Raw genomic sequence first — 18,558 nt, 5'->3', positions numbered from 1 at the left:
GACTCCCAACCTCTGGTTGGTGCTGCAGGGATGGGGTTTTCAATTACATCAAAAAGCCTCTGATTCTGCAGCAGGGCCTTCATCTTTACAGACCAAGATGAATAATTGTTATTGGTTAAGGAAGGTGGGCAAGGCAAACCTCCCCCTTTCTTGGCATCCATCTTGAAGCCAAGCCTCCAGCTCACAATGTCAAACAAACTGTAAAATCCAACAGTCGTTTTTTTCTTTCTCACGCAGCAAAACTGCAAGTTGTTTACGCTCTTTGCACCTGGCAGCTAAACTCAGGCTGCTATTGAAAAGTCCCTTCCAAGAGCTCGTAAACCTTGTAGCCGAAACATTCTCTGATTTTGTTTCGCTTTCCCAGGCTTACACGCAGAGTCCAGCCCCTTTGCCAGTAACTTTCCAGGACCGTTACCTAGCAACAATGCATTTCAATAGGACTTCTTATCTACCACAAAAATTTGTGGAATGCAGGCTTCAGCCTTCAAGCTGCAGGCCTCTTCCTCCGGAGCTTTTGTTTTCTTTGAAACGCAGCTCCGTGAACCAGGGAATTAATCTTCCTGCGTTCACACTTTTAGCCCGAAATGCAGCATACCTTGAACTTTTGTTGCTCTGGAAAACACCTCTTCTTTCCATCAGCTGTCTGTGGAGCCGCTGGCTTCTTTCAGACGCTTCTCTTCCTCCTTGGAGCAGAGGAGGACAATCCACCAGCCTCTCATGCAGATGTCCGATGAATCGCAACCATCCGAAGGCTGCCACTGTTGGAATTCTGCCTGGGTCAGAGGAATGTGCCACAAGCGTAGGCACCGGCAGATATTCCTGTCGACCTCCCCGCGTCTCCCAACCTCTGCTGATAAGCAGGCGAGGTCCGGCGATTCTTCTCAGATGTATGAGAGGAACACACCGTTCTTCCTCTCTCCCCTTTGGTGTCCCCAGGGAGGGGAAAGAAGCAGACAGAAAACTATTTACATCATTTATTTCTGCCTCTTACATCAGTACAGAGAATCATGTCTGCACTCAACAACAGCAAGAAGAAAACTCCTCCCAAGTACATCCAGTACGGGTCATATGACACACACACACACTGAGCTAACATCCGGTGCTCAGTACAGAATGGACTGCCCCTTTGTTCCCATGGCAACAGTCACAAACATCCTGTCTGGCTTTCCAGCCACAAGCAGCTGGCTGAGCTGCTAGAGCCTTTGCTTGCTGCAGCATTGGTGCTTTATGGTAACATCTTGAAGCCTTTTCCCCCACACCACACCCACCTGTCAATCAGCTGATAGTGATGATAGCTGATAGATGGGAGGGCAGAGTTCAATTCTGAATGGGCTCCGGGTGAACACAGGTGAACACAGCCCAAAGAAAGCCTGTAAAATGCAGGCTTCATTTATATATTTTACTCAATGACCAATTGGAAATTGAGTAAACCCAACGCGAGTTCTGTAAAAGGAACAACTGCCAGTGAAAAAAATTCCTTATTAATTATTTTGGGGTTTCCTCTTTTTTTTTTATGACAGAAAATGAGTTTTTCTTCATCGACCCCGAGTTGAAACTGACTAAAATAGCTCCTGAAGGCTGGAAAGAAGAACCAAAGAAAAAGAGCAAGAACGCAATCAACTTTACTTTGTTCTTCCGCATTAAGTTCTTTGTGGATGATATTAGCTTGATACAGTGAGTATGACCCACACTGCTATGCATGCATTCTCCTGAAGGATCCAGTGTGCTTCTAAGTGCATCTGCTTTCCCTGAAAACCTTGCACCCCTTGCCCAGGCAAACCATGGTTTCCTGTTACATCCAAACCACCCTCCAAATCAAGAATTGAAAATCGGTTTCAGATCTTGTGTTATGTACTGAGTTTAATAGGATCCAAAATGCACCAGTCTGATTGGTCCTAGAACAATAGGATCCAAAATGCAGCAGTCTGATTGGTCCTAGAACAATGCAGCAGTATGATTGGTCCGCAGGAGTCACCCAATCCAGCTCCAGGTGGAAGTGAATCCACAACCTGATTGGCCTACAGGAGAATCCCGGAATTAGCCAATCACGTGCAGCCCATTGTGTAAATAATGTATATAAAGCAGATATTGTGGAGGAACTTCCATTCCTCCTCACCACTATGAGCTGAATAAATAGCATGAAATCCACTCTCGACTCCGAGTATATTTCACCTTGATTTGCCATTCTGGCTTGGAGGTCGAACATGAAGGCTGGAGAAACTCTTTTCAGCCTCCCACTGGTGGGCAGGGCCAGAGGCAAAAATGGGCAGAACAACTTCTATTTCGTTCCTTTCCCTTAGAAACAATAATGTTTGATGTACAATGGCTTGGCTACAAATTATAATAATTATAACATTGATTTAAATGTTGAGAATGTTTTCAGGTCTTATATTTCCTACAGTAGGCTGGTTTCTGCACGCTCCTCTCTATCCTCCCATCAAAATAGGCAAGAGAGGTTGTCAGAGTCCTAGGGCACATTTCAGCTGCGCAAAAACACTCAGGATTCAATGCTAGGGGTGTGGCTTGGGGAGAGTTTTGAGGGCCGTATAGCGAGGCCTGGAGGGCCACACTTGACCCCCACAAGGCCTGAGGTTCCTTATACCTGCCATGCACCAGCCATAATTTGCTGCTGTGCTTTGCCCAAACATGGAAGTGGCAAAGTGAGCTCACAAAGAGATGGCATGAACACAAAATTTGTTCGCAGTCCTCACAGGTTGTGGCTTGGAAGCATTATGTGTGAGTTGAGCCTACATGTGTGGTGCTACAGAGCATTTTTGATGATGGGAACCCTGGTTAGCTAACTCACTGGACCCGACTCTGATATCTGTTAAGCAAGTGGTTAAGATGCTTTCATTCCAACAAACGTTTAGTGCAGGGATGGGGCACCTCAGGTCCTGGGGCTGAATGTGGCCCTTGAGACCCTTTCGTCTGGCCCTCGGGACTCTCCCAAGGCCACACACTCCCTTCTCTCCAAGCCACCGCTCTCCAGCCCTATTTCATTACCTTGCTTGAGTGCTCTTGTCAGGCTAGTGTGCAGCCTTGAATTCTTGCTTGCCTGGATGGAAGATAGAGGGTGTGCGCATAGATTAACACCGATGTTCCATGCACTCTTGCTTCTGGCCCTTCCTACCCCTGGCAAGTGTCCCCCAGAAGGTTACCTCTAAAGGAAAGGGGCCCTCAAACTGGAAAAGCGTCCCCATCCATGTTCAATGCATTTTAACATTGCCTGTTGCAGATCTGGGTTTTTAGAAATGCACTCTTGTTTGAATCGCAATGAGATTTTTAATCATCGGTGGTGGGTGAGGTGTCTTCTTTAGAACCAAAAGGCAGTGTAAAAGTGTTCTTATAAATAAATACAGTATTGTTACTGTACAGTTCAGGGAAGTTTTTAGTGTGTGATGTTGTGTTGTGCTTTTACTGTTTTTTGTTGGGAGCCGCCCAGAGTGGCTGGGGCAACCCAGTCAGGCAGGCGGCATAATAATAATAGTAATAGTAATAGTAATAGTAATAATAATGATGTCATCAGAATGGAGCCTTACAGAGAAGACTGTGCGTTGATGAGCATACACTGATCTCCACACGTAAAACAAATTCAAGCACAGACGTCTAACCAAAAAAACCCACCCGATTCTTCTTCCATCCACACTTTTCCTTTTGGCGATCTTGGGACCCCTTTTTTGGCTGAAAGGGGGTATGCAAATAAATTCTAACAGTGTGTGATATTGGTGGAAGCTTCTCCCATCTCTTAACCATCTTCCATGAACATCTCTCTGGCTGTGTTCTATGAACTTGGTTACGCTAAAGTTACCAGACGTCCCTGTTTCCTGGGGACAAGTCCCTGGATTTACTAATCAGTCCCCTGACAAAATCCATCTATTTAGTAGGAAGTTGAAAAGTGTCCCCGGATTCGTTGAAAAAAATCTGGTAACGTTAGGTTGCGCTCTAAAATGTGGGTTAGAGAAAGGACTGTGCTCAAGTGCCCCTTCTCCTTTTTCTTCTTCCACTAGGCATACTTTGACGTGCCATCAGTATTACCTGCAGTTAAGGAAAGATATCCTGGAGGAGAAGATGCACTGTGATGAGGAGACAGCCTTGCTGCTGGCCTCGTTGGCCCTGCAGGCAGAATATGGAGATTACCAGGCTGAAGTAAGGATAATCTTTCATTTGTGAGCAGCCTCCTGGTTCTGTTTTGCAGCTCTTGTGCCTGCTGTGTAAATAGATGCATCTCAGTTGTTTTAGAATCTAGAAGGCTATATAAATGCAGATTTTTACTGGTTCGGTTGATCGGCTGTTTTGAAGCGCAGGGGGAAGAACGCAAACAAGCTTTTGGGAATGAACCGTGTGTTAGCCATAAAACTGAGGATTAGCAGCTAGAAACTAGAGCTGGCTGCATTAGCACCTAGTTCTGAACCATGGTTTGGTTGCAAGGGTGGCTAGCCTGCTGGCTGCATCCATCCTGTCAAGCATGCGGAAGGGACCTGCTGTGGTTGGGATCCCATCTGTCTAGGTAGACAATGAAAGGCTGCACCCAGGGGTGAAGTCACACTGTTGGAGAATTACAGCGGCTGTAGAGACCAATAAAGGAGAGACCTGTTTTGTTGCAGCTGGGGCAGATGAAGGCATCCGGTTTTGCTGATGCAGAAACATCATGGCATTTTTTCTCTCTGCACTCCTCCCAGCGGTCATTCCTCCTCGGGTCACTGCTGTGGATACACAACCTGACTTTCTGAGCACAATTCAAAGTGTTGGTGCTGACCTTTAAAGCCCTAAACGGCCTCAGTCCAGTATACCTGAAAGAGCGTCTCCACCCCCATCATTCTGCCCGGACACTGAGGTCCAGCGCCGAGGGCCTTCTGGAGGTTCCCTCACTGCGAGAAGCCAAGATACAGGGAACCAGGCAGAGGGCCTTCTCGGCAGTGGCACCTGCCCTGTGGAACGCCCTCCCACCAGATGTCAAAGAGAAAAACAACTACCAGACTTTTAGAAGACATCTGAAGGCAGCCCTGTTTAGGGAAGCTTTTAATGTTTAATAGATTATTGTATTTTAATATTCTGTTGGAAGCCACCCAGAGTGGCTAGGGAAACCCAGCCAGATGGGCGGGGTATAAATAATAAATTATTATTAATGACTTTCTGTCTCCGGGCACTGCAGTCGTCTGCAAGGGACTCCCACATGGCGGATTTGATGTTGCCAGCCTTCATGCCACGTTTACAGACATCCTTGTGATGCAGAGTTGGTCCGCCAGGAGGCCCGGTGCCTGAAGCCAGCTCCCCATAGATCGCATCCTTGGGGATCCTGCTGCCATCTTCCATTCTGTGAAAGCGACCCACCAACTGGGAGCTAAAATCCCTGTTGTTTTGGAAGCAATGATCTTTAGGGTTTGCATGCAAATTGGGGCCAGTGTCTTCTCCATTCAAGGCCTTTAAGTCAAAGTGATCCAATTCTTTTTTGGGTCTTTAATTCAGTGCTAAAAGCAGAGGAGGGTTTCCTGTTGATGTCACAGGAGGACAAACTTGAGTCCAGATCCAACTACTAGGACTACCATTTCCCAAATCATATGTTGCTGATAGGATGGTCGGGAGGCAAGCCCAGAGCAGGGGTTCGAGCAGAAACACAACATGCCATTTGAGGGTGGTCGATTATGCTGTATCTCCAAACCAGGATTGAACAAGTCCATCACCTCTGATGCTCAGGCACAGCTGGGTTGGACGATTCTGCTGCTCAAGGAAGTACAGTGGTCAGTCTCTTCTATTTCGGCTCTTGGGAGCATCCAGTTATTTGGCATTCTTATTTCTTGTGGCCCACTAGCAGTTCTCTCACTTTACAGTGGCATATCCTGTCTTTCAAAAGGAGGCTTCCTCAAACTTGGCCCTCCAGATGTTTTTGGCCTACAACTCCCATGATCCCTAGCAAGGTGGACCAGTGGTTAGGGATGATGGGAACTGTAGTCTCAAAACCTCTGGAGGGCCGAGTTTGAGGAAGCCTAGTTTAAAGGTAACTGCAATATGTCATCTTCGCATAGGTCTTGAGTCAAAGGCAAGGAACCCTTATCTCTCCAGGGGTTGCCGAACTCTACAACTCCCATGCTTGCTGGGGCTGATGGGAGTTGTAGTTCAGAAATGTTGGAAGGCCAACATTTCCCTGCACCTGGTCTTGGGTCTTCTGAGGGTCAAGGTATGCATGAGGGTCAAGGGGGTTACATTTGCCATGTTCTTCCCAGCTGGATTCTGTGCTTCTTGGTCAATGTTTTTATGAATAGGATCGCTGCTAAGAACTAGGGAGGCGTGTCACAGCATTCCTCATCATCCACACCTCTGCTATTCTGGCGTTACCAGGGTGGCACATCATCCAGCCTGCAGCCAGGTTGGATCATGCCTGTGGATCCGTACCTTGCCCTTATGCTTTTTCTTTCTTTCCCTCTGTTTCTGTAGGTGCATGGCCTATCCTATTTCAGAACGGAACACTATTTACCAGCTAGAGTGCTAGAAAATCTGGACCTGTCTAATGTGAAAGAAGAATTGCCAAAACTGCATAGTAACTACGCAGGTGCTTCTGAAAAAGAGGCAGAACTTGAATTTCTGAAGGTTAGTACGGGAAGTCAAGCGTGGAGCCCACCACACTCATTTTCATTAGAGGTTTCCAAGCAGATGAAACCCAAATGGTGAAAATAAGAGTTTGTAACGACGTTGGGGAGTCTCAGGCTCTGAGAGCTCAGTGTGGCCCCCAGCTCTTTCTGTCTGGCCCTTAGAATGCTCCCCATAGGTAAAGGTAAAGGGACCCCTGACCATTAGGTCCAGTCGTGACCGACTCTGGGGTTGCAGTGCTCATCTCGCTTTATTGGCCGAGGGAGCCAGTGTACAGCTTCCGGGTCATGTGGCCAGCATGACTAAGCCGCTTCTGGCGAACCAGAGCAGCGCACGAAAACGCCGTTTACCTTCCCGCTGGAGCGGTACCTATTTATCTACTTGCATTGGTGTACTTTCGAACTGCTAGGTTGGCAGGAGCAGGGACCGAGCAACGGGAGCTCACCCCGTCGCGGGGATTCGAACCACCGACCTTCTGATCGGCAAGTCCTAGGCTCTGTGGTTTAAGCCACAGCGCCACCCGCGCTGAATGCTCCCCATAGCACACCCTATACTGGTCCTGCTCTTCGCCTTCCTCAATTTGCTTTTGAATGACTGGAACATGTGTCCCTGAGTGGTGCCAGTGCCACCTGGATGGAAAGAGGTGCGCATGTAAACCTCTGGCTTTTGTTTAGCAGAAACACACCCTTCTGTACAAGGGTAAGGGTCACAACTGTTGCTCCGCCCACTTTTGCCTCTGGTCCTGCCCACAACTGGCATGTGGCCCCTGGAAGATTGCCCATGAGGCAATGTGGCCCTCAGGCTGGAAAAGGTTAAACACTCTTGAAGTATAGGAAAGCCACATCATACATTTCGGAAAATCCTTTCTGATTTTTGGTGATGTCTTACACGTAGGTTGCAGCTGGCCAGAGGTAGCCATAGCAATTGCTTTTCAGAGTAACAGCCAAGAAATAAGATGTGTTTAAAATATGTGTTTATTTATTTATCTATTTGAAGTGATTTGTTTTAGATTCAATATGCATTCATTGGTGTGGAACTAAAGTCACACACACATACATACAGTTTTGTTACTGAACATGATTAATGTACAATGTTGTATGTTCACATTTGTTTTTATGTGAAATGAGTAATGAAAACAAAGGGTGAATCTCATCGTAAGGTCACATTTTTCTTCTTTTGAACTGCACAATATCATTTTTACACTCATCAATGTCCTCAAATTAACTTTTCTCACAAACATTTCTCTCTTTCTGTGCCTCCTTTCTCGTTGTGTAGATTTGCCAAAGGCTGACAGAATACGGCGTTCATTTCCACCGTGTGTTGCCAGAGAAAAAATCTCAGACTGGGATTTTGCTGGGAGTTTGCCCCAAAGGAGTTCTCATTTTTGAGGTCCACAATGGAGCCCGCACACCTGTCCTCCGCTTCCCGTGGAGAGAAACAAAAAAAATATCCTTCAGTGTACGTTGGTAACATTTCCTCCTCCCACCACCACCACCAGTACAATCACAGACTGGACAACTCCATGCCTGCCCACCCACCCACGAAACTCCAGTTACCGTATTGGCGTGAATATAAGACGCACCCACAAATAAGCTGCACGTTTAACATTGAAAGAGGGAAAAGAAAAAAAGACAAAACCCAGGCTGCTTCCTTCCTTCCCTACCCCCTCTTTCCGGCAGCTCTGGGGAGGCTTGGGAGTGGCAAGCGGGCTGCGCACTGTTGCCCCGCGCTCCTGGGCTGCTCTGGGGGGGGGAGGCTGCTGGCAAAGCAGCCTTGCTTCCCCCCCCCCAAGAGAACAGCCCAGGAGTGTGGGGCAATGACACGCAGCCTGCCCACTGCTCCCAATCCTCCCCAGAGCTGTTGGGGGAAAGGGAAGGTCTCGAATATAAGCTGCACCTTAACTTTTCGCTGTCTGAATTTGAAGAAAAAGTATGGCTTACATTCAGGCCAATACGGTATCTACAGTGTCCACATGACAGCATGCCAGAAGGGAACAACAGGAAGATACCGTGTGCTCCATAGTGTGTGGCAAATAGTTTAGTAATAAAAGCTAGATGAGCAGCAAGCCAGGCTGTATCATGCTAGAGAGGTTGAGGATATTTGCTAGCCGATCTGTCACTGTGCTGTTGGAGGCATCTCATCCACTGAAGACCGATAATGGAGTAGGAGGAACCTTACGGTACAGTCCTTCTGAGACTGTACCACTTCAGAATGCAAATGGGGGGGGCGGGGGTTGCATGCAAAATTGCTTCCTTTCCGCCACTGCCAAAATTCTTCATGATAGGCATTTAGAGTGACCTTTCTCTCCCCGCTAAGCTACCATTCTATATGCAGGGAAGCTTTTCCCTTTTTCTTTTAACAGGAGGAGCTCTCAGACATACAGCCCCCCCCCCCCCGTATTCTGAAGTGGCGGAGTCTCGGGAGGCTTGTGTCACATGGTGTGTGTTTTTCGCCCTGAATGTGTAGGTTGGCTCTGACTCTCTCTAGTGTAAAGAGCAGAATCCAACGAATATTACAGCACTTTCGAATCCCATTTATTTCAAGCCATGGAGTTGAAAAGATGCTCAATTTAGTGTTACCTTTTAGTTCTTCCGTTCCTCATTCCGAGCACCAAATGGTGAATACTGAAAAACAATACCTGTGGGGCCGAATTACATGTGATGTTATGTTTGTGCAATCATTTGGAGATTAGCCTCAGAGATGGGTGGGTAGGAGCAGGAATGTGTCACACGAAGGGGAGAGTAGTCTTTTCCCTGTACACTCCAGTCCCCCCCGGGGAAAAACCTGTTATTAGCATCAGTATAAGCTTCACTTCTGCAGCAAATAGCAGATTTGGAAAAAGAGGATTGGAGAAAAGGACTAAGAATCCCTCCAAACTGGTGTTTTACGCAACAGGTACTTTCTGCAACATGTCATCAACACAAAAATGGTGGATTTATACTGGGCCCGTCCACACACCATTCCGCTTTATTCGTTGTTCTGAGATACTTCCCCAGGGTTGCCTCATTATTGCCATCTGGTGGGGCCCACATTCCCTGTGGCGCAACGAGAGTGGAACAAAACCCAGAAGATTAGCTGTATGAAATAGGAAAGGAATTCAGCAGTCACCAGCTGGGGAAAAAAGCAGTATGTCCACGCTGAAACCTTTCCAGGCGGAAATGATACTGAAAGTGGAATTGCATATAACTTCCCTGATACAATCATGAGCACAAACCGTCATGAATGCACAATAAAAAGGACCTCTGGAGGAGCACTAAACCTCCACACCATGATCTTGATCTTGCTTGTCCTGCACTTTGAATACTTTCACATGCAGTATAACCCTTGCATAATACCTAGCTGAGCTATAATTGCATTTTCTGCACCTCAGGTTTTGAAGTAATGTACAGTGTCGGTACAGCAGTCCAGTCAATTGTTTGCTTCTTGCAAGTTCTGTTCTTGAATAATGATTTGCATCGCCCCAGAGCTGGAAAGTAGCTCATATATATGTGTCTGCCTTTTACCTGTTTTTCCTGCTACAGAAGAGGAAGATAACTCTGCAGAACACATCTGATGGTATAAAACATGCCTTCCAAACTGACACCAGCAAGACCTGCCAGTACTTGCTGCAGCTTTGCTCTTCGCAGCATAAATTTCAGCTCCAGATGAGAGCCAGGCAAAGTAACCAAGATGCTCAGGAAATAGGTAAGCACAATGGCTGTCCTCTTGCTCCTCCTCCTGCTGCTGTTGCTAATCTGTATGCCATGTGTGTTGGACCTCAGCTTGCAGAAGAGAGAGCTACAGTGGTACTTCGGGTTAAGAACTTAATTCGTTCTGGAGGTCCATTCTTAACCTGAAACTGTTCTTAACCACTTTAGCTAATGGGGCCTGCCGTGCCGCCGCTGGGCGATTTCTGTTCTCATCCTGAAGCAAAGTTCTTAACCCGAGGTACTATTTCTGGGTTAGCAGAGTGTGTAACCTGAAGTGTCTGTAACCTGAAGCATCTGTAACCTGAAGCATCTGTAACCCAAGGTACCACTGTACTCTGATTGGAAACAACAGCACTTAACTCAGATGTCCAAAAGCTTGCATTAGGTCCCCAGGCCAGGTACAAGGTTCTTGCATTAATTTAGAAGGCCCTTAACAACTTGGGGTATTTGCATACAACTGTCATCATCTACAGCTGTTAAATTTAATTGCTTAAAAAAATGTAAGGAGCAATAAATCATATATGGGCAAAAAAAATTAACGTGAATGTTGACTGCTAATAATAATAATAATAGTTCTTGCCACCTGTGTATATAGTACATATTTGTTGTGAGAAGCTGACAAAGAGACAATAGCTTGGTGGAGAATGTTCAGCCCATGGTGTCTGCCAGAAACCCAGCTAACAAGGTCATACGGTTAAGGAGGAGGAGGATTAGTTACAAATGGAGAGATAATGGTTTCTTTCATGTAAAACCTTTGTAAGGCGAGTCTTGTGTACAGTGCTGGGCACTGAGCTTAAATACAAGAGATTCAAATTCTTGAAAGAGTGCAAAAGAGGACTGGCAGAGATTAGACGAAGATTAAGTGTTACATCGAAAGGCTTCAAAGGGCTGAAGACATTTCATGCTAGATAAAAGAGAGAGACGACGCAATGAAAGGTGTGTGCATTTGAAGATCCTCGCGACACATACCTCTCTATGCTCAGTCAGAGGCTGAAGTCCCAAGGAAAGTATGCACAGGAGTTTTGGTCTCAGCCAGAACTCCTGTCTGTCCTAAAACAAGATGGCATTGTGAAGTTTAGGACCAGGTGCTGAAAGCTCAGCTCAGATTTGGGGAGAGGGGTTTGGAGGCAAAACTGCTTCCCCGCCTTTGCATTTCGGGAGACTTTGCAACTTTAGGTGTGGCAGTGTTCTGGAATCTGCTGGAGTTCTTGAAACTATGCCATTTTACATCTCCCAGTGTACCCCATTCAGAGAATGGTAGCAGCCACAAAAGCATGGAAACACCTTTTTTTTGTCGCAGCCATCGCTCCCTCTTTAAAAAATAAACCTTTGAGAGTGAGGCATTTGGGGCAATCTAAAATGGCAGCCTCTAGCCTAAAAGGGCAGGGGTGAAGAAACATGGAGAGGGCGTTCCAAAGGTGAGGTGCCACAACCCAAAATGCTCTGTTCCTTGTCTCCTCCACTACTACCTCAAAAGAGAGAGCCAGTCAGAGCAGGTCCTCTGAAGAACATCTTAAATGTCAGACAGGCTGATGTGAGAGTAGATGGGCTTTCAGATACCTTGTCCCAAACCACTTAGAGCTTTGAAGATTCAGCTGAATTGTGCCAGACACAAATTAGCAGCCGGTGTAGGTCTTTTAAGTACGGACAATGTAATTATTAGCATCACTGTTGTTTGTACTGGTGAGCAGCCGAGCTGTTGTATCAAGCATCCAATTTTCAGATGGGCTTTGATGGCAGCCCCTCTCCCCCTGGATTGTGGGGCCCAGTGACTGGTTTTTGTCCTAGAAAAAGACAGCGCCCACTGCTAAGTGTTATTTTTAAAACATTAACTCTGTGTGTGTGTGTGTGTGTGCACATAGGGCTGTGTGTGCACCATGCATTTAAAGTGCATGGCACCCCCCCCCACACACAAAATAATCCCAGGAAACTGTAGCTTACACCTCACAGAGCTACAATTTCCAGCACCATTAACAGACTACAGTTACAAGGATTAATTTAGGGGAAGTCACGCTCTTTAAATGTGTGGTCTGTTTGCACCCTAAACATCCTCACCCATCTAGAGTTACTGTTGGATAGTGGCTACTGAGTGTATTGAATTGGTAAACTTTGGAGCCCCGTAGAGCTTTAAGAGTCACAGCTGCCATATTTATTTCTTCTAGATTTCCCAGTCTACACAGAAGGCATTTTGAGGTGTGTTGCTTTTAGTGCATAAACTAGTTTTCCATCTCCTTGCAGAGAGAGCGTCGTTTAGGAGCCTCAACCTCCACACGGATTCTGTCAAAGGGTTCAACATGGGCCGTGCCATCAGCACCGGCAGCCTGGCCAGCAGCACACTGAACAGGCTTGCCGTCCGGCCCTTGTCGGTGCAAGCGGATATCCTCAAGAAGCTCTCCTACTCTGAACTCTCCCTCTTCCAATCTGCCCAGAGCTGTTCCAGGGACAAAAACGAGAAGCTGCCCTGGGAGGAAAGGCCCAGAATCATGAGCAAATCCTTTCATGACCTGACCCAGAGCCAGGTGTCTGTCAGCCCTCTTCGGAAAAACGTTATCAGCCCAGTGGACGCTTCTTCTCGGAGAATGGAGGAAATGATGGGGAAGATCTTCCAGCAGGTGCCAAAATCTGACGCCGAATCAGCGGCTGGAGGAGCAAAGCTCAACAAGTAAGGATCTCTTTTGCGGACTGGTTTTAACATGGCCGTTCCCGTAGGTAGCTACCCAGAAGTACATCCCTTTGAAGATGCTCTGTGTAATGTTTAAAGCAGAAATTGATATCATGTGGCCCACCACATGCTGTGGGACTCCAGCTCCCATCAGCCTCTGCCACCTTGGCCCTATTGGTCAGGGGTTGGTGGAAGTTGTGATGCATCAATAACTGAAGGGCCACAGGTTCTCCATCCCTGGTTTGAAGTCTCTCTTGCATAGCCTGAAACACAGGCAGTGCCACCTGTGCGGAGTGAAATCAGTATGTGCATCTGGGACAAAGCATGGGATAAGAGGCTTTTCATTTTTGCGCTTGCCACACTGCCACAGGTTAAGCATTTCTCAGTGGCATTCGCATGGAGGTTGCAGGATTTAAAGTGGTCTTTTTTTCTGTTGCTGTCCTCATGGCAAACTCCAGTTAACATGTGTACACCGTTTTTAGGGAGGGCAGTTACCATTGCCGCAGAAGTTCTCCAAGTCCTCTCTTGTATTTACAGCATTTCCTAATGCCCTGTAGTCAATAGCTAGGATCCTTGGGCTATATTAAACAGTTGGTGTCTTCAGGCCAAAAGTAAGCAGAGATCCATTTTTAGAATTGTTTTGGATCGGAAGTGAATTCCTGAGCATTTTTGCAGCACTTTCACCTTGTTATGCAGTGGTACCTCTGTATAAGTCTGCCCCGTCCAGCGTCCATTTCAATGGACGTCTGTGGCAAACCCGGAAGTACCGGAACAGGTTACTTCTGGGTTTGCCGCTCACGCATGTACAGAAGTGCTAAATCGCGCTATGCGCAGAAGCGCAGACCGCTCCATGTGCATGCTCAGAGTGGTGCTTTGTTGAGCGTCCTTTTCGTCGAGCATCCAGGACTCAAAACAAGGTACCACTGTATTTTCCTAAGCTTTTTACAGTTTATGTCAGGGGCCACTGTCTGTTTGGACATACTGCAATTTTGCAAAACTGCAGGATTCATTTTCATTTCATCATCCTAAAATCTCTTCGCAACCAGCTGTTTCATACTTATCCCATGGAGCTCTGATTCTACATGCACAGAATAAACATCTCCATGTTCACTGATTTCCACTGGTGCATTCTTAACGCCCAGAAGTGGTGTTACCTTTACACCAGTTTGTGTTTTGTTTGTCATGTTTATATCATTATTATTTTTTTACTTTTTCCTTTGTTCCCTTCTATGTTCTGTTTTCCTCTCCACTCCCCTTTCACTGCTTCTCTTTCGCCGTTTCCCAACCACCTTTAGTTCACACTCTCATGCAGGTTTAAATTCCAGCCTAGAAAGAAGGAAAAATGAATCTGATTCTTCATCCACCGAAGACACTAGCCAAGCCTATGTTGTAGGTCAGCATTGTTTGATTCAGTACTTTTTTACGATGAACTTTAGACCTTGTGACTGGATTTTTAAAGGTCCATTAGTAATTAACTTGAACCATGTGCAGACTTAATCCTAGGATAGCTCAGTGGGTAGAGCATGAGACTCTTAATCTCAAGGTTGTGGGTTTGAGCCCCACGTTGGGTGTGTTGCAGGGCATTGCACTAGGGGACCCTCGTGGTCCCTTCCACCTCTGCAATTCTATGGTTCTATACTGTCACTTTTGGTGATGCTGATTCCCCCCACCCCCACTGAAGCACTTAAGTACCACAGCTCCTCTTTATAAAAAGCAGATAGCTTGTTCCTAGATAAACATTGTAACAGGAACAGTTGCACTGCAATGATTAGGAATGTAAGAAGCTGTCTTGATAACCAGTTGGACAACTGAACTGTCTAGCTCAGTGTTGCCAACGCTGACTGGCAGTGGCGCTCCAAAATCTCCAGCCTTACTTGGAGATGTCGGGGATTGAACCTGGAGCCTTTTGCATGAAGAGCATGTGGCTCCCCCACTGATATATGAGTCCTTTAAAAGAGAAAGAGAGAGATCAGGGGACTTAACACACAGGTCCAGTCACTCATCTTGTGCCCCTGTTTAATAGACCAGATTTTTCGCTCTATAAGACGCACATTTTCCCCTCCAAAAATTAAGGGGAAATGTGTGTGCGTCTTATGGAGCGAATGCAGGCTCCTTGGCTTCAGCGATAGCAACGCGAAGCCTCCGAAGCGCAGTGGGAGCACTCCCTCCGCACTCCAGAGGCTTCGCGTTGCTTTCGCTGAAGCCTGGAGAGAGAGAGGGGTCGGTGCGCACCCCTTCAACTAAGGCACGGCACCCTTTCAGCTAAGCGGGAGGAGAAATGGAAGGGGCTCCGTTTCTCCTGCCGCTTCGCTGAAGGGGCGCTGCGCAGAGAGGGGGAGATTTTTTTTTTTCTTGTTCTCCCCCTCTAAAACAAGGTGCTTCCTATGGTCGGGTGCGTCCTATAGAGCGAAAAATACGGTAGTTCCACTATATTATGGAATATTATGGAAACAGGCCCATGCAGAGCTGGTCTGAGGTCCGGGGCAGGAGTCTTGTTAGAATAAAGTTAGAAAATCTTGGCATGACAGTGAAAGTCTAGCAGCGGGGGTGGGCTGGCTGGCTTAGCCCTCCAGGGCCCAGGGCAAGTGGACCCAGCTGCCCTCCCCCTGCATGGGCCTGGCTAGTTCTTCCACTACATGTAGCCCCTGTAGTCACTTCCAGAACCATAAGTTGTCTTGCATGAGGAATATCTGACTCTGGAAGACCCTGCAAAGGCACTGAGTTAGATGGAATCTGCATGCATTAATATACACATATTCAAAATGGGGCCTGATTGCTTTGTGGAGATAATATTGTTAAATGTTCATCAGATTGCATATCCTAAAGGATGCGTTTCATGTAGGAAGGAGAAGAACTTCCTTTCCCCAAAATGTTGAAGCAGTGTCAAGCCCTATCATTAATGCCCCTCTTGAGTTGCAAGAAGAGTTGTTTTTAATTACACAGCAAATTCAAGTGAAGTTTGACTTGAAAGGTTTCAAGTCCTTTGTGTTATGTCATGTTCCAAGAAATAAATACACCCTGCTATATCTCAGTGACTTCCCCCCCTCCCTTTCCCTACAGACGTTCTACAAACAAAGCAAAATCCACTGTCGTTGCCAGAAAGGGAGATCAGCTTGGTAAACTTGAAAAAAGATGAGAAGTATGGCTTAGGTGAGTTGATGTCACTTTGAAAGTCCATATGTAAAGACAGAAATGAACAAAAATTGAGCATACAGCTTGATTAGGTGGAGCAGGTTGTGGTGGAGTTCAGTCTGGAAGATGCCTTTGTTTTTGAATGAAATGTCCCCAGGTTTAGAAAGCTATCAGATACTGGAACAGACTTAACACATGTTGATATAAAGTCATCAGTATGGTCTTATGGCCTACCTAACTCTACCTCTAGATTCCCCATTGGGGTAAACTGACCATTATCCTTATCCCTTTACACAGGGAAATTCTTAGTAAACCATGGTCAATGGGTCTCTGAAAATCTCATGAAACATTGCCATGAATTTTACCAAATAACTGCTTTAAACTTTACTTTAAATTTTACTAAATGACTGCTTTAAACAGGGTTTCAGATCACTGGTGGGGAGAAAACTGGAAAGCTTGACCTTGGGATTTTCATTCACTCGATAACTCCTGGAGGACCAGCAGATTTGCAGGGATCGCTAAAACCAGGTAAATCTTAGGCTTGCTACTGTATGCTGAAAGAAAGCAGTAGAAATACTGTCCGAACATTAAAAACACTGACTTAAAAAAACAAATATAATGAACAAAAGTTACTGCATATGTATTAATGTTGAAATACTGAATGTTGCCATTGGCAATGACATTAGAAGTGATTGGAAGACACGCTTGCCGCTAATTTTGGAAAATGAAATGCATTGAATGGCCCTATCAGGCAATTACACTTTTTATGTAGGCGAGCTATATTGCTAACCGTCTGCAATTGATGGCTGCCTGTTGTTTGGTTTGTTAGTTTATAGCTTAACAGCTCATCTTGGAAAAATAAAGTTTCGGTGCTTCTTATCAGGACCAAACTAGACGGTGATGTGAGAGAGATCCATTATTCTTTCTCTCCCTTTGTTGAAACACCCCTTGGAGTGGGGTCTAATTTGCTTGGGGAAACATTGTAGGGGGTGGGTATTATCTCCTGTCTCCCTCCCTCCCCAGAACCAGTGGGGCTAATAATAGCAACTTCAGAAGGGCACTGTGTAGATCAGGGGAAGAGACAAGGAAGAAAAAACTCCTTCTCTGGGAAAATGAACAGCCCCACACAGCTGCTTTGAAGTTTTTTATTTAGACACCAACAACCAGCAACAACCAAAACATAACCACAAGGGGTATCCTAAATACCCATCACTCTTGTTTTATCCTTATTATATTTTCATCCCACCTTTCCCTGCACCCATTTTAGCCAAATGACGACTATGTGAGGTAGGTTAGGCTGAGAGATAGTCACTAGCCCAAGATAGTCGCACAGCAAGCATTATGGCCATGTGGAGATGATTTAAATCTGGGTCCAAAAGAACCTGTGAAGAACTTATGGCAATGTGATACAAGACTTTCCCATTCAAGGCATCATGAGAGCCATTGCTTGGGAAAATGCATATGCTAAGGGAAACTGCATACAATTTTTAAAATATTGGTGAAAATGCTTATGAATTTTCATGCAGACTCTGTGTGTGTGTGTGTGTGTGTGTGTGTGTGTGTACGCGGGTGGTGTTGTGGTCTAAACCACTGAGCCTCTTGGGCTTGCCAGTCGGACGGTCAGTGGTTTGAAGCCCCATGACACGGTGAGCTCCCATTGCTCTGTCCCAGCTCCTGCCAACCTAGCAGTTCGAAAGCACACCAGTGCAAGTAGATAAATAGGTACCGCTGTAGCGAGAAGGTAAACGGTGTTTCTGTGCGCTCTGGCACTCGTCATAGTGTCCTGTTGCGCCAGAAGTGATTTAATCATGCTGGCCACATGACCTGGAAAGCTGTCTGTGGACAAACACCAGCTCCCTTGGCCTGAAAGCGAGATGAGCACCACAACCCCATAGTCGCCTTTGACTGGACTTAACCATCCAGGGGTCCTTTACCTTTTTACCATATTTTCACGCAAACATAGGCAGAAATGAGCCAAACCAAACTTAATATTGGAAAAATGAGAAACTGAAATTGCCAGATTTGTCCATCGTTTGCATTGCACCAAGCACAAAATGGATGTTGAACATCTGCAGCAGTCAGTGGATTGCTCCATGGCCCCTCTGTAAAAGCTTGAAAATGTATTGTTTTGATCTCTGAATCAATCTCTCTCCATAGGGGACCGCTTGATATCAGTGAACAGTGTGAGCTTGGAAGGGGTCCGCCATCACACAGCGCTGGAAATTATTGAGCATGCTCCAGAAGAAGTGACCCTTGTCATCTCGCAGCCTAAGGAGGGGCATACAAAAGGTATTCCGCTAAGTGTTATCAGCAGTGAGGAACCTTTCTTTGCCTGACGGGCCAGATTGCTATCTGCCCCCACCCCCTGCGGGCCAACTTTGACAGGTGGTTGGGACAACCAACCTGTCAATCAAACGGCATTATCCCGCCCACCTGTCAGAGTCCCTTGTGCAGCACTTCCTAAGTGCCTAACAGTCAGCGGGTTGTTGG

The 18,558-nt window shown here is 46.3% G+C and overlaps 1 protein-coding gene across 1 annotated transcript in view; it reads left to right on the top strand.

The window, feature by feature from the left end:
- The window catches only part of PTPN13 (protein tyrosine phosphatase non-receptor type 13), a 121,065-nt gene that overhangs the window by 61,211 nt on the left and 41,296 nt on the right, over positions 1–18,558 (top strand). The window contains exons 12-21 of the mRNA XM_081021316.1: positions 1,521–1,674; positions 4,008–4,146; positions 6,433–6,585; positions 7,861–8,043; positions 10,107–10,269; positions 12,513–12,936; positions 14,232–14,329; positions 15,997–16,086; positions 16,489–16,596; positions 18,226–18,357. Of these exons, the coding sequence (XP_080877442.1) occupies positions 1,521–1,674; positions 4,008–4,146; positions 6,433–6,585; positions 7,861–8,043; positions 10,107–10,269; positions 12,513–12,936; positions 14,232–14,329; positions 15,997–16,086; positions 16,489–16,596; positions 18,226–18,357 (1,644 nt within the window). The remainder of the gene's footprint in view (positions 1–1,520; positions 1,675–4,007; positions 4,147–6,432; positions 6,586–7,860; positions 8,044–10,106; positions 10,270–12,512; positions 12,937–14,231; positions 14,330–15,996; positions 16,087–16,488; positions 16,597–18,225; positions 18,358–18,558) is intronic.

Source organism: Podarcis pityusensis (assembly GCF_964106645.2).
Source record: "Podarcis pityusensis genome assembly, chromosome: 9".
Classification (NCBI taxonomy): domain Eukaryota; kingdom Metazoa; phylum Chordata; class Lepidosauria; order Squamata; family Lacertidae; genus Podarcis; species Podarcis pityusensis.
Note: the sequence above shows the minus strand (reverse complement) of the source record. Positions and strands in the feature narration are given on the sequence as shown.